Genomic DNA, 15228 nt, shown 5'->3' on the forward strand with positions numbered 1-15228 from the left:
TAATGCGGTCGTTGTATCGGTCTGTTGTGGTGAAGAAGGAGCTGAGCCGAAAGGTGAAGCTCTGGATTTACCGGTCAGTCTACGTTCCCACCCTCACCTATGGTCATGAGCTTTGGGTCATGACCGAAAGGACAAGATCCCGGATACAAGCAGCTGAAATGAGCTTCCTCTGTAGGGTGGCTGGGAGGAGCTCAGTCACCAGGGAGGAGTTCGGAGTAGAGCCACTACTCCTGCACATCCAGAGGAGCCAGCTGAGGTGGCTCGGGCATCTGGTTAGGATGCCTCCTGGACGCCTCCTTGGGGAGGAGTTACAGGCATGTCCCACCAGGAGGAGGCCCCGGGGAAGACCTAGGACACACTAGAGAGACTATGTCTCTTGGCTCGCCTGGGAACGCCTTGGGATCCTCCTGGAAGAGCTGGAGGAAAAGTCTGAGGACAGGAAGTCTGGGCATCTCTGCTTAGACCGCTGCCCCTACGACCCAGACCCAGATAAGAGGTTGAAGATGGATGAATGGAGTTAAAGTGCATGCGTGCACAGGGAGAATATGCAGATTCAGATTCAAGGACATTCTCTCTGTGAGGTAACAGTGCTAACCACTGCTGCACTGTGCTCCCCAACTTCCAGTAAACTTAAAAATGATTAGACTGCATGCTAACAAACCTCCTAATAGATAAAAAGCCATTTAATGCTCCTGCTCTTCACTGGGTGACTGAATGTTCAAGACTTTTGAAAACAGCAGATATTGTAAAATGACAGTTTTTGGCATGAATGTAATTGTTTTTCAGAAGCAGACGGATCAAACATAGTTCAGGGGCCACATACAGCTAATTCTCATCCCGAGTGCCAGACTGGTGAAATAGAGCATAATTACCTTTAATTTTAAAATTTAAAGTGTTTCTTTGTGTAAATGTGATGAAAATATTGATTATTTCACAAAGCAAAAAGTTACTATATAAAGTGACTACAATTTCGACATAAAGTCAATTTTAAAGAAATAGTGAAATGTCTAAAAACATCTTTCGTAGCTTTTGCATTATGGGTGTTTTTACAAACTCCCACTGACAGCACAGCTTTGCGGCTAATACTAGTTTGTTTTATTTTTCATGGCAGTGTTACTGATGTCTCTGCTCTGGCATCAGTGCGGTGTTGGTTCCATGCAGACAGCCTTATGCAGCCACACCTGCCTCACTGAAGCTGATAATTAAATCTCATCCTGGAGGACAGATTGCTCTTCTCCACTACGCCAGTCAACATGGACCTTCCTCGCTGAATTGTTCCTTTTGCCGCCCTGAAGAGCCTCAGTCAGAGCTACAATCAGACATTACTGATCCTCTGCACCTGAGTACCGACGGCAGTTTGACACAACCTCTCGGTGTATTTGTTGTTTGAACATAAGCACTTAAAAAAGCATCTGTTGCTATTGTGGTGCAGCTCCTCCATGAGTGCTGAATCAGAGTGGACCTTTAACCTAAAGCAGCAGCAGCAGGTTGGGGTTCGCCCGTTTACGCTCCTGCGCCTGCTGCCGGTGTTGTTCTGTTCCAGCATGTGCTCGCACACTTTGTCTGGGGCATTGGGGTGTTAATGGATTACCGAAAGGTGTTGACTCAGGTGTGTGTATCCCTGTGTGTGTGTGTGTGAACCAGAGCGGTGCATGGCTCAAAGTGCGCTGGGCTCTCGTTCAGACGCCAGTCTCCAGGGTCCGGTTCTTTCTCATCGACCTCCCGTCTTTTCGGTGCCCTTGGTCTTTCCTTCTTTCCGCCTCTCTTCTCTCTTTGCAATGTCTTCCCTCTGCGTCGCCTAACACTCGCCTACCCTCGTCATGGATATTGGAGGACTGACCACCGTGGTTGCGAATTCTGCCTACATCAATGCCCGCGGAAGCATCGACGGCTCGAATCCCGCGGCGGCTCGGGACAAGAAGTACCATTCTCGCCTCAAACTGCCCCACATCACAGTGTGCGAGGGCCTGAGGGACACCTTAGACCTGGCCTTCGACACCGTGTGTGTGGAGCAGCCCATTGGAAAACGCCTCTTTCGGGAATTCCTGGATGCCAATAAAGAGTACCATGGGGCGTGCCGCTTGTGGAAGGACATGGAGGACTACGACCTGGCAGAGGACTCGGACCGGGCCAAGAAGGCTTCCAAGATCGTTCAGCGGTACATGGACCCCTCTGCCAAACACTACTGCCCGTTCCTGTCCGAGGACATCATGGCGAAGGTGAAGGAGGGTCTGGAGGCCGTCGGGGACGATTTGTTCACGGCAGCCATGACCACGACATTGGACTATCTGCGAGAAGCGCCCTTCACCTTCTTCCTGGAGAGCATGTACCTGAAGAGGTTCCTGCAGTGGAAGTGGCTGGAAATGCAGCCCATGGACGACGACTGGTTCTTGGACTTCCGTGTGCTGGGCAAAGGCGGCTTTGGAGAGGTGTCTGCCTGCCAGATGAAAGCCACGGGAAAACTGTACGCCTGTAAGAAGCTCAACAAGAAGAGGCTGAAGAAGAGGAAAGGCTATGAGGTGAGACGACGCTCTGTCAGAACAGCGGTGGAGGAAGAATGAGTTGTATGTAGGCTCAAGTTAGCTGCCTTGCTCAAGGTTTCAGGCATTCACAAACCAGTAGGAATGGTGTTGTGAAATCAGGAGTGTTCTCTGGCATCATGTTTTAGAGAAACAAAGTGAAGAAGCTGCAGTGGAGCTAATCATCTTTGTCCCTGCCCGGGGCTCATCGAGCTTCAGCCTGCAGTATTAAAAACTGAGACAGGGGATAGAGCGATTACAGGGAGCTTTATTGGAAAGCTCATCTGAAGGGAACTCCTTGGCATAGTTACATCTTGCCCTTGATATGTCTTAGGTCATTATTTGTGATGTACTTTGACCCTTTTTCAAATCAGTACTAACTGACCTTTCAGCCACAGGAACAAACGTAAAGTTTCACATTTTTTTGTAATAAAGAGTCTTTTGAATTTTTTTTTGTCTTGATAATGACGTTTCCTGATTCTTTTTTCTGTAGGGGGCGATTGTGGAGAAACGCATTCTTGCGAGGGTTAACAGTCGCTTCATTGTGTCGCTGGCGTACGCCTTCCAGACAAAGGAGGAGCTCTGTCTGGTGATGACCATCATGAACGGAGGAGACCTCAAGTAACTTATCATCCTGAGAAACTCTCATCAGTCCAGGCTTCCAAACACTCTCACTGAGGAAGACATGGCCGAACCCCATCCGTTCAGCTCTATAACCCCAACCCTAACCCTAACCCTAACCCTAACCCCAATCTCATACACATTCAGTCTGAATGAAATACACTGTCATCCTGCCAGAGAATAAATCACACACACAAGTCCCACTCATAGAGTAGTCTTAAAGTGCTCTGGTCAATTATTTTAAATCAGATGAGCAAATCAATAACTTTTAATGCTAATTCATTTATATTGTGCTTGAATTAACTTGTTCGGCAGAATGAAAAAAAAAAAAAATTCCATCTGCGCTGTTTTGACACGGCCTGCAATGTTCATCAGGACCTGAACTCAGCTGTTTGGTTTGTACGTAAAAAGGAAGCATTGACAGGATTTACATTCACTGGGCTCTTACACAAACAAGTCATCTATTATTAGATTAAATTAGACCACATTAGATTAGATATACCACCATCAGTCCCACAGATGGGTAGTCCAGATGTTTCAGCAACAAAGTCAGGAAACATGCAAAAGACTAGAACCATGACAATCCACAGTATCTACACAATATAATATCACTTTTAGTATAGGCAATATATGAAAATTGTGAGAGTTTACATGTGAAATGCAGGGCATCGGAGAATATGATTATGAGAAAGATAACGTGGACTTGGCACAGTGTGATCATTTAGAGGTGATCATCTCTAAAAGTATCAGTCACTCAACTGAAGTGTCAATTCCAGCTCATTATTGAAACACATGATTCCATTCAGATGAATTTTTCTATTTAAATAATGAATTGAACTTTGATTGAATTGTTTATCGGCAGAGATAACTTGCTCATTTAAGAGCATACTTCACATCAGAAGCTGTGCACCGTGATCCGTTTCCACAGAACTCCTGTGTCTCTGTGGAACGTCCAAGGTTCCTGCACCCAGAGCTCTGCTGTCCTCTGTTCCTGAAGGTACCACATTTACCTGGTGGATGAGACTAACCCTGGCTTCGAGGAGCCCAGAGCCTGCTTCTACATCGCTCAGATCATCCAGGGTCTGGAGCATCTCCACCAGAAGAGGATCATCTACAGAGATCTCAAACCGGAGAACGTGCTGCTCGATAATGACGGTAACATCAAACTCTGTCCCGTCTGCTCGGTGTGAGTGCTGCTTGATTTCAACACAACCCTCCCAAACAGGAAATGTGAGGATATCTGACCTGGGTCTTGCTGTAGAGCTAAAAGAGGGTAAAACGATGACCAAGGGATACGCCGGGACGCCAGGTTGGTTTGACAGTCTCATTCAGAGCTGCTTCTTCTACTTCCCCATGCTGGAGTTTATTTCTGAGCGTGTTTCTTGCAGGCTACATGGCTCCCGAGATGCTGAAAGGAGAAAAGTACGACACCTCGGTGGACTACTTCACCCTGGGTGTGACTTTGTACGAGTTCATGGCTGCTAAGAATCCCTTCAGGAACCGAGGAGAGAAGGTGGGTTTCCACCACCGCAGAGCTGACTGAGCGGCAGAAACGTCCCGATGAGCCACATTCCGCCTTTTCCTTCTCCGCTGCTCAGGTGGAACGTGAGGAGATGAAGGAGCGCATGCTGACTCGAGTGGTGACCTACGACGAGAAGTTCAGCGAGCACGCCAAGTCGCTGTGTGACGGGCTGCTGGCCAAGGAGGTGGATCAGAGGATGGGCTTTAAGAACGGCTGCTGCGACGACCTGCGGGCGCATCCATTCTTCAGTGGGATTAACTGGAGGAAGCTGAATGCAGGTAACGCCTAGTTTCAGGATTCACGTGCCAGAAGTTTCAGCCCACAGAAGGAATGAATGCGGATGTTGTGTCCATCAGGAATCCTCCCTCCTCCGTTCGTCCCCGACCCTAAAGTGGTGTACGCCAAGAGTCTGGACGACGTCGGGGCCTTCTCCTCGGTGAAGGGAGTGACCTTAGAGGACCCGGATAAGACGTTTTTTGACGAGTTTGCCTCGGGCAACATCTCCATCCCCTGGCAAGAGGAGATGATCGACATGGGCATTTACGGAGAGCTGAACGTCTGGGGCCCCGAAGGCACCATCCCCAACGACCTCCGCAGGGAGTCCATATTAGAGCAGCCGAAGTCGTCAACATGCTGCACGTCGTAGACTCTCTGAAAACTCCCCGTGTTCGGACTTTCAATGCAACGTGACGAGTCCAGTAACTCAGGACAGACGCCAGGCTGTCTCCCGCTGTCTGACTGCAGATTAAAGCAGGCCCAGGCCTCCATGTGTGGAACACAGGAGGGAAAAACTGAGTGACGGAGGATTTTCAATACGGACAGAAACGTAGACTTAGATTGTGGGGATCCTACTTCCTTATTGTTTTATCCTTCCTTCGTCTGCTTCTCCATCTTCTCCTTCATCACTCCTTTCTGCTGTGTGTGCATGAGCTGGATTTATGTAATGATGCAATGATTTATCTTATAGATTCATAAATACGAAGCAGTCAAGCCGCTGTATGCTGCATTTGGTGCTAACAGTCACATGTTGAACATGTATGATTCCTCCCCATGCTTTAATAGAGGGTATTTCTTATAAGTTTTCTTTTCTTTTTTTTGTCCTCTTAGGTTTGCTGTCAATTTACTGAAAGCTAAGAATTTAAGAAAGCAAAATTTAACATTTTTGGACATAATTTTCATAAAGGTCTCTTTGATTTCTATGAGTAGTCACAGTAGAGTAATGTTTATTATGGGATTGTAATCTAGACACATTCGTACACATTTAGGAGGTATTTTCTCAGAAAAGTTATTTATTTTTAAATAAAACTGTGATTCTGAAAAAAAACCAGACAAACAAACACAGCAACAAATAAATAAAAAGGCTTCTTCAAATGGGAACTTGAGCCAGCGTCTTCATTTCTGTCTATCAGTGGTTTAAATGTCAGATGAGCACAAGACGAATCCCGAGCTCATTCAGGTCTCGTCTACAAACACTGTCAAAACGTTGTTGTGTAAATGCAGAACTTTTCTGAAACAAGAACACAAAAACAACTCAAAAGTGCTGGAACTAAAAAGAAGCCAGCTCCGTTCTGGGCTGCCGTCCTGGACGTGGCCGTCACTCCCTGGCGGTGGCCTTGTAGATCCACACCTCCTGCTGGGGCAGCTCGGCCAGCAGGGCGGCGCTGAAGCTTTTCTTGAAGCACTCGGTGAACCTCACGTCGGACTCAAACCGGATCTTGTTGGCCCACAGCAGGGTGGCTCCACTTCCCCTTGGACAGAAGTGCTGCATGGTCTTCAGCAGGTCCTGGAGGCAGCCGTGGGGGTAGACCACGTCCGCCGCCAGCAGGTAGTCGTAGCGGTGGGATGAGTAGGGGAAGTCTCGCTGCAGGTCCTGACCCCAGCAGAGGGCCGCCACCCGGGGCGTGTGGCGGGATCGGCCCCTCGTGTTTCTCAGGAGGTTGAAGCTGAGATTGGGCAGGATGTCTGGGAGGTCTGTGGCGGTCACCTGAGCACCTGGAGGAGACGACAAGGAGGCCTGGAATCAGAAAACAGTCAGTGGGAAACAGCTCTCACTGGAACTGTCACATCCTGTTCTCCACCAACCGAACCCAGACCTCCAGTCAGAGAGGTTCACCCAGCTCTGGGTCACCAGAACACCAGCTGTCCAGAGGAAGGAGCCACCTGGACCAGAACAGGGACTGCCTTCCTCTCAGTGTCTGACTGTGGCTCCATTAATGTCTGGAAGTCAAACTTTTCTTTTAAAAATGAGCAGAGTGCTTTCCGCCAAGAGGACTGGAGGACTGGAGGACCAGGGGACTGGAGGACAGGGGGACTGGAGGACTGGAGGATTGGAGGACTGGAGGACTGGAAGAATGGAGGACTGGAGGACTGGAAGAATGGAGGACTGGAGGACTGGAGGACTGGAGGACTGGAGGACTGGAGGACTGGAAGAATGGAGGACTGGAGGACTGGAGGACTGGAGGACTGGAGGACTGGAGGACCAGAGGACTGGAGGACTGGAGGACTGGAGGACTGGAAGACTGGAGGACCAGGGGAATGGAGGACTGGAGGACTGGAGAACTGGGGGACTAGAGGACAGGGGGACTGGAGGAATGGAGGACTGGAGGACTGGGGGACTGGGGGACTGGAGGACAGGGGGGCTGGGGGACTGGGGGATTGTAGGACAGGGGGACTAGAGGACAGGGGGACTGGAGGAATGGAGGACTGGGGACTCGAAGACTCGGGTACTGGAGGAATGGAGGACTGGGGGACTGGAGGACTGGGGGACTCAAGGACTGGAGGACTGGAGGACCAGGGGACTGGAGGACTGGAGGACCGCTCTCTCTGGTTGACTGTACACAGTAAGAATTGGACATGATGTTCAGGAAAAAGAGCTTCAGGAGTCTAAACTCCCACATGTCCTCTAAGAAATGTGGACTCAGCACGACTCCTTAATTGAACATGATAAAATGTGTGAGGTTTTATTTAAACATTCATGAACAGGTAATAAATGGTAATATTCAGTTACCGGTCAGATTTTACCTCAGTGGAACAAGTCCAGTTCTGGTTGAACTACTAACATTTACACAGTGATCACTCTGTTCGTCAGTATCTGCTGGACTGGAGGCAACGCAAAGCATTCAGTGTGGGTGGACAGTCCTAGCTCCTTTACAATGAATCCCACTGTTGACCATCTGGGCTTGAGGTCCTCCATCATTCTGAAATGTACATTTTCCATCTGACGCCAGCGGCTGAAACATTCAGTTCACATTTTTACACCCGAGAGCGTCAACAGGAAACCCAGAGCTGTTAATGTCAGAATTTCAATAAGTCTGTGTGCAACCTCTACAGCTGACATATCTGGCAAGAAGGCTGTAAAAGTTTAACATGTGTTTTCATATTTCAGCACCACGACTTGATTAAAGGCCCTCACCCAGCAGACTGGCCACTACGGACAGTAAACCTGTCCCCGCTCCCAGCTCCAGCACGGCTTTGTCCTCCAGCTTCACCTCCTGCTGGTTATTCTCCAAAAACTGGCACAAGGCGATCGCCTGAGGACGAGAGAGAGAGAGAGAGAGAGAGAGAGAGAGAGAGAGAGAGAGAGAGAGAGAGAGAGAGAGAGAGAGTCTCGGTGAGCGAGCTGGAGGAAGGCCTCCATGGTCCAGATGTGCTGCGTCAGGCAGAAGTACCCCGGGCCAGATCAGAGCGCCGAACGTGTCCACGGACTCGCGGATGCTGATGCTGTGACCAGCAAAGTGGAAGGTCTCCTCTCCCAGGGCGTGGCAGCCTCTCGGCTCGGTGCAGCTCCGGCCCATCGCTCTGCGCTCGGTTAAAGCTTTAAAGGAAATACAGTGTGAGACATGCAGGGTGTGCACAAGCTGCACTCCGTGTGCACCGAGCCCGGCTTCAACAGGCTGCTTCAGGGCTGCGTGTGGAGTTACCTCCATCCTGCTGCACCTCTGCTTCTCCGTCCGTCAGACTCCAGCGGGGAGCAGCGACCTGCCGGACAGGCCGGCCGACGGGCGGCGATCTCCTCATGAAGCCTGAACGTCGAGGAAGGAGGACAGTCACAGAGCAACAGACGTCTCAAAGCAGCTCTGTCCAGTCAGCATTTCATTCATATTTAATACGAATTCTATCCTGTCTGATTGATATTTAATATTCTATTTATTCTGCCTGTTATTTTCTATGTGGAGCATTGCTTTAAAACAGCTTCCCTCTGGGAATAATATATCTGTTCTATTCTATTCTATTCTATTCTATTCTGAACACGTGACGTGTTGAAGCTCAGGCTCATGCTGAGGAATCTCAGTTTTCCTCAGTCCTCTCTGGACTATCCTTTATTCCTGGAAACTCACATCTTTGTTCTGTTGCTCTGATGAGTTTGAGCTCTTTAAATCCCAGTTCAAACATATGTAGCTGAGTTTTATTTCACGCTATTCCATTAAAATCCATCGGTTAGAAACATTCTGTGTCTGTGTGGAGATTCATCTTCAGACCCTCCAGAAACACGAAGTAAAGGCTAACTAGTGAACTTTAATCACCAACAGACGTTAATATGAGTGTGTGACTGTCTGTCCCTTCTGCTCGTCAGCTGATTTAATGGAGGTTCAGGTCCATTTGGGGTTCAGTGTGCCCACACATATGAATTTGTTGTAGATTTAGAGGTGATTGATTCATGCTGCAGCTCCTCTGCTGCCTCCAGCTGTTTCTTTTTTTCTTCCCATTTGTATTTTTAGGCGGTCATTAAGGGATTTGTGTGTTGGTGGCTTACTGTAAGCCCAGTAAATGTTGGACTGGATTGGCGGTGGAGCGGACTGAGTGGGTTCTGGATGTCACTGGACTCCGGTCTGCGGCTCAGAGGCACAGCTGGTTAAAGCCCCGGGTCAATAAGTCACATGCAGGGACACAGACGCGCATCCAGAGACGGGAACGACGCATTCAAACACACTTTCATGCAAACGGAGTTTCCTATGAGTCCTACATCCTGGTCTTGTGATGCAGAGTCGGTGTGTGGCGTGGCGGGCGGCGAGCAGCGGCCTACCTGCTGGACTCAGGATCCTCCGGTGCTTTTCCAGCTGAGGCGAGCTTCTGTCTGCTTCCTCCTTCTGTTTGAAAAGCAGCAGTGTGTGTGTGTATGTGTGTGTGTGAGAGAGAGAGAGAGACACTCCCCCCACAAAGCTGGGGTCTGTGACGGAGAACCAGGTGCACATTCCCCTCCCTCCCAGCACCTCGCCGTTCAGACACACTGTGGTCTAATCATCGGAAGCTTGGCCTCTCACGGCTCCGAGCAGAGTGGAGGAGGCAGACACGCTGATTCCTGCTCCTTCAGGTGTGAAGGGGTTGTGTGTGGGTGTGTGTGAGGTCTTGGAGGGAGTGTGTGTCCTCTGGCTCCCTGTGAGAAGCCTGGTGACCTGGAGACCTGACCTGACCCCTGACCCCTTCATGAACCTCATCCTTCCATCTGACAGGAGAAACGTCTCCTGAGAAAAGGCTTCAACCAGTCAAGGTGAAGGATGTTTTTATACTGAAGACAATAAAGTCAAGAAGAAAGAAACAGCAACAATGAAAGTGTAAGCGTTCACCGAGCTGAGCTTTAAAGCTTGCCTGCATAAACAGAATGTAGGTACAGTTTTCCTTCAGTGTTACCTGGAAAAGATGAAGCTGTGTTTGAATATAGATCAGAGAACAGTGTTGATTCTGCTATAATTACAGAAACAAGCATCTCAACCACTTCCTCCATGTAGTCTGCAGTTCTGATGGCTAGTTTAGAATAAAACAGGAAGAGATTCAGAGGTTAAGCATCTATGAAGATGTTTGCCTGGTGACTATCTCAAAAAAGGTTCCTATAAATTCTGGTTTCAGTCAAAATTCATTTAATTCTTTAATTCATGCAGACATTTCATTTCTTTCCAGTCAGTGTCATGTCTTTGATGCTAATCTCATAAACCCTTTTCAATTGGTGGAATATTTGCTAATATTTCTGTGTGTGTGTTGAAAATGAATAAATGTCTCACAGAATTTCCCAGAACATTCCTCCTCCAAAACGCTTCTTCAGCCACCAAACGTGATTTCTTCCTGGTGTTTAAAGTCAGCAAGTCTTCAAAGCAACTGAAGCAGCATTTAAATATTAATTTGATTTTTTATTCAGTGAGAGGCGGAAGCTGAGGCCCAGTTTTCAAGCGTCTCGACGGCAGCGTGGAGCCGGCGGCGGAGCTGGACTGTGGCTGAACCGTTACAGAGCGGGCTGAAGAGTCTGCTGCCGGCTCCAGACCGCCGTCTGCCTGAGCAGAGGTATGGGCTGCTGTCAGTGTGGTAATCCTGGCTGTATGGCTATAAGCGAGAGGATTGACAGCTTCGGCTCATACACACACACACACACACACACACACACACACACACACACACACACAGGAGACAGCAAACAGCTGGTTGTGACTGATGCTAAGCAGCGGTACTGAGTCTCTCTGAGCTGAACAGATATAATAATAATAATCAGCTGGGTTCTGGGTATCGCTGGATTTCCATCACTATGCAGGCAGTGACCAGGAGCAGCAGCTCCTCTGTAAACCACGACCGGTGAATTCTTTGTATGCAAACCACATCTGACAGCACGCTGATTCTAATAATATGATTTTGTTGCCACGCTATTCGGAGCGGCGCTGCGGGAGAAGCGTCCCCAGCGCCGGGCTGGCCGGGCTGGACGGGCTGGCCGGGCAGCAGCAGCGCTGATCCTTTAATTCCACCAAAAGTCTCTTTCCTGGTGGGGGAACAATGGAGACTCAGCACGGCCCACAGTCCCCATCATTCCTTATCAACGGTTTACCGAGGGGCGTTGTGGAGGACGGTGGTGAGTAAAGACGTGGAGGTGGACGGCGGGGGACGGGGAGACGGTCCGCCAGTGAAATGGGTGGATAAAGAAGGTGCCAGTCATCATCTCAGGGCTGGTAATCCCTCACCTCCGAGCCCAGAGGTCAGGGAAAGGTCGTGTAGGCCAGTGGAAAATGAGTCACAGTCACACGGCGACCTGTGCGGCTTACAGAAGCTCCCTGAGTAGCGCCGCTGAGCGAGCGCGCCGCTTAACGGGCGCTAAGCCGCCGTCATTTTAACGAGTGGCGAGGACTCAGTCAGGAAACACACACACACCACCAGCTGTGCTGAAGACACACAGAGTCTGAAACAGTGTGCAAACAGGGTTCGAAGACCCGGGAGACGCTGTGGACCGGGACAGAACACAACCAGCCAGAGTGCCTGTCCTGTGTGGGACGGGCCGGTTGAGGACGCCTTATATGGGTCCTGCACGGTGGCGAGGCCTCGCCTCCTGCCCACAGGCGCTGGCGGCGTCACTGTCCTGCTAAATGCCTCGTCCACATCCAGCAGCGCCGCTCTGGCTGACTGGATCCGGGCCTCTGGCTCCGGCAGGACCCGACCCGGACTCTCCTCATCATCCCAGCTGATCAGCTGATACTGAGAATGCAAAAATCTGAGCAGAAATCAGCAGGAGCTGAGCTCTGCGCTTTACTGGAAACAAAACGTAAACATAAGAGGACATCCTGGCAAAAGCTTTAATGGCATCAATACAATAGTTCAAAACAGTATTCAAAAAAGCATCAATGAAAGTGCAGCGGTTATACTGACAGTCATATTACAGTAACTTCAACAACCTGGAGGAAAATCAACGACTGACTGATGGATTCCAGGTAACGTTCTTCATAACGTCACTGCAGAGCAAGATGAAGGAACGTGTTTCCTGGCTTCATTTATGAGTGTTTCAGTTCACAGCAGCAGCCTGCTTCCTCCGGTAATGGACGTGGTTTGACTGACAACAACATACTGAAGTCGAAATGTTCCTGGATCCTGACTGGAGAACAAACGGAGCCCCGCCCACTGACCGCCACCCCGCACTGCCTGGCCTGGACACCCGTTACAGACAGAGAACATGCTCCCAGTCATTCTGGTGATTCTGTCTTGTACATTTATTTCTTTACGAACACTGACACAGTTACAGAGGAAGAAGACAAATCCAGTCATAAAGCAATCGAGGACGGAGATCAGAGGGAGGCCTTTCCTCCACACACACTCACTAAAACGTGTAGGAGCAGATAAAAGCCTGACGTTCCCAGCAGGTGAAGTCGTTAAACTTTCCATTTCCTGAAAGAGAGACGAACATCAGGTCAGACGTGTGTGAGGAGTGAGGAGAACATCGCTGTTTGTTCCAACATTTTCACTCTTTGTGTGATCTCAGTCAGAATATATGACTCTGGGTTCATGTGGAATGCTTCTGACTTTCAGTGTTGTACTGCTTCAGAACACTCTGGAACGTTTTCTTAGAACGTTTTCGTATTTCCAGGTTCCGACAGTGGAACAGGAAGTTTGTGATCTAAAGCCCCCGAGTCTGGTTCTACAGGAAGTCTCCTCTGAGTCTGAATCCACTACTAAATAAATCTTTCATGCTTTCACAGTCATATCTGGGTCTCAGAGTTCTTGTTCTATCTGCTCTGCGTGAAGAATCTTATCATTTGATGCAAAGAAGCGGTTTACAGCAGGATTTACAATCGGAGATGGTTGTAAATCATACTGTGAATTTACAACCATGTGAGGTTTGAGCGTTTGTGGCCTTCACTCTGTTTCGATCAGATGGACGTAGCGTGACACACTTCCACCGGAGATTGATTTACCTCTCTGAGAAGGACTGTTTCCGTCTCAGCTTACCAAGGAGGATTTTATTATTTAGCACAAGGATTTCTGTAGTTCATGATTTGGGAACTCAGCATTATGCCAAAGGGACTGAGCTTGAGAGGAAGAAAAGAAAAAAGTGTGTAGCACCAAAGTGATCAGAAGCCAGAGGGAGTGAAGGTGCCCCCTTCACTGGAGTCTTACCGGTAGGCAGCAGTTCCAGGCAGTCCTCCAGCCCGGCGGTGTGGTTGGGTTCTCCTCGCAGCCAGTCCTCATACCCCCAGTGGGATCCATCCAGCCAGACGAAGCGGCCAGTCTGACAAGTGACAGGGAGAAGCAGTCAGACGGGACGGGGACGGAGTCCCAGGGCCCCGGCATCAGGACACCAGGTGGAACCTAAAAGCCGTTTCCTGGCTTGAGACACGTACGTTCAGAAAGCGAAGGCCTCCGACCCAGGTGCGAGGGAAGACTCCGTGCCTGGCTTTGATGTCGCTCACGACCGCCCTGTGGATGTGCTGGCTGGTGATGGAGGCCAGGTGGCCGTTGGGGAGCGTCCTCTGACAGAAGAACTGTAGAGGGACCAGCATAGCGCCATGAGGAACACCACAGACCTAGTGCCAGGCTCCTGTGTGGGGCAGCCCATACCTCAGCATCTGCAGCCCTCCGCGGCTCCCTGAAGAACTGGTAGCACTTCCCCTCATACAGCACCCCTGGGCAGAGGCGCCGCCCTGTGGACACAGGGGGACATCACAGCACGGCACACAGGGACAGACAGCAGACAGAAATCACCTTTTAATGCCAACCGCAGACTCAATGCATCGCATGCAGAAGTTACAATGAATAAATTGCATTTCAGATACTTCCTCTGTGAAACAATGTGCAATAATCTGTTTAATATTGAATATCTAATTACATTAAATTTAATTAATTAATTAATCCTCCATCCTGTTAAACTGCTTCGGCTCCATCCTGAAAGGAATCTGAGCAACACACACGATAGCTTTCCTGTAATGAGTTTTACTTCTGCTTAATCCAGTGAGAAACACTGATTTTCATCAGTTTTAGTAAAAATGGTCTAAAAATAAGACAGTTGATGTGATAAGACACATGAGTGAGAGGAGATGGCTGCTGTTTGAGCAGGACCAGTGTGTTGATACCTGGCTGTTCCTGTAGATAGCCTATGTCTACAGGCCGGTCCTCTTCCTGGTCCATCACAGACCGGCGCCGTCTCTGGACCCGAGCCCTTTGCTCCAGCTTGGGCTGGTCCTCCTCCACCGGCTGGTCCTCCTCCTCCTCCACCGGCTCCAGCTCATACTCCACTCCAGCCATCATCCTCTCCTCTTCGTCGGGGAAGTAGCTGTCTTCAAGCGGCTGGCCGAACGCGTCCAGAGCCAGCCCCTCGTCCAACTCCGGATCTGCCTCTAGAGAGTAGTCGAGGTCCTGTACCGGCGCCCCCCTCTGCTGGGGCAGGACTTCAGCGTCCGGGCCCAGAAAAGCCCTCCTCAAAGTCTGCTCTGCCTCGGCCAGCTCGGCGTCGCCGGGCTCCTCTTCCACCAGCTGGTCGTCGTCCAGAGGCTCCGGCTCCTGCTCCTCCTCGCCCACCGCCTCGTACTCCCCCTCCGCCTCCTCGTAGTCCGGGGAGCCCTCTTCCTCCTCCGCCTCAGCCTCCTCAGCATCTTCAGGCTGGAGCCTCGCCCGAAGACCTGGCTCCACCTCGACCTCTGATTCTCCCTGTAGGTCAGGGTTTTCCAAAAGCTCGTCCTCGCTCTCCTCCTCTGGATCTACATTCAGCTCCTGCTCCACTTCAGACTCCTCGACTTCTGGCTCCTCCGCTGCCTCTGGCTGAACTTGTGGCTCTTCTGCTTTAGCCTCTGGTTGAACTTGTGGGTCTTCTGCTTTAGCCTCTGGCTG

General features: G+C 50.0%; 3 protein-coding genes across 3 annotated transcripts in view; 1 reads left to right on the forward strand and 2 right to left on the reverse strand.

Moving 5' to 3' along the window:
* Nucleotides 1-1779: 1779 nt before the first annotated feature.
* Nucleotides 1780-5322, forward strand: LOC115403217 (rhodopsin kinase-like). The gene is made up of 7 exons (XM_030112064.1): nucleotides 1780-2519; nucleotides 3013-3140; nucleotides 4138-4295; nucleotides 4366-4449; nucleotides 4529-4653; nucleotides 4739-4940; nucleotides 5019-5322. The coding sequence occupies exons 1-7, from the start codon at nucleotides 1821-1823 to the stop codon at nucleotides 5306-5308; spliced, it is 1686 nt and encodes a 561-aa protein (XP_029967924.1). The 5' UTR covers nucleotides 1780-1820; the 3' UTR covers nucleotides 5309-5322.
* Nucleotides 5323-6256: 934 nt separating this feature from the next.
* On the reverse strand, nucleotides 6257-8679 carry mettl21cb (methyltransferase 21C, AARS1 lysine b). Its single transcript, XM_030111246.1, has 4 exons — nucleotides 8583-8679; nucleotides 8331-8476; nucleotides 8075-8192; nucleotides 6257-6654 (listed from the first exon to the last, which is right to left on the reverse strand). Exons 1-4 carry the CDS (start codon nucleotides 8677-8679, stop codon nucleotides 6257-6259), a joined length of 759 nt encoding a protein of 252 aa, XP_029967106.1.
* Nucleotides 8680-12724: 4045 nt separating this feature from the next.
* The window catches only part of LOC115402724 (retinitis pigmentosa 1-like 1 protein), a 3420-nt gene continuing 916 nt past the window's right edge, over nucleotides 12725-15228 (reverse strand). Inside the window, exons 2-6 of the mRNA XM_030111247.1 lie at nucleotides 14475-15228; nucleotides 13963-14045; nucleotides 13746-13886; nucleotides 13522-13633; nucleotides 12725-12792 (exon numbers count right to left, since the gene is read on the reverse strand). The exon at nucleotides 14475-15228 is cut by the window's right edge and continues 296 nt beyond it. Coding sequence (XP_029967107.1) covers nucleotides 12725-12792; nucleotides 13522-13633; nucleotides 13746-13886; nucleotides 13963-14045; nucleotides 14475-15228 — 1158 coding nt within the window. The remainder of the gene's footprint in view (nucleotides 12793-13521; nucleotides 13634-13745; nucleotides 13887-13962; nucleotides 14046-14474) is intronic.

This window comes from Salarias fasciatus, chromosome 16 (genome assembly GCF_902148845.1).
Source record: "Salarias fasciatus chromosome 16, fSalaFa1.1, whole genome shotgun sequence".
NCBI classification, from domain to species: domain Eukaryota; kingdom Metazoa; phylum Chordata; class Actinopteri; order Blenniiformes; family Blenniidae; genus Salarias; species Salarias fasciatus.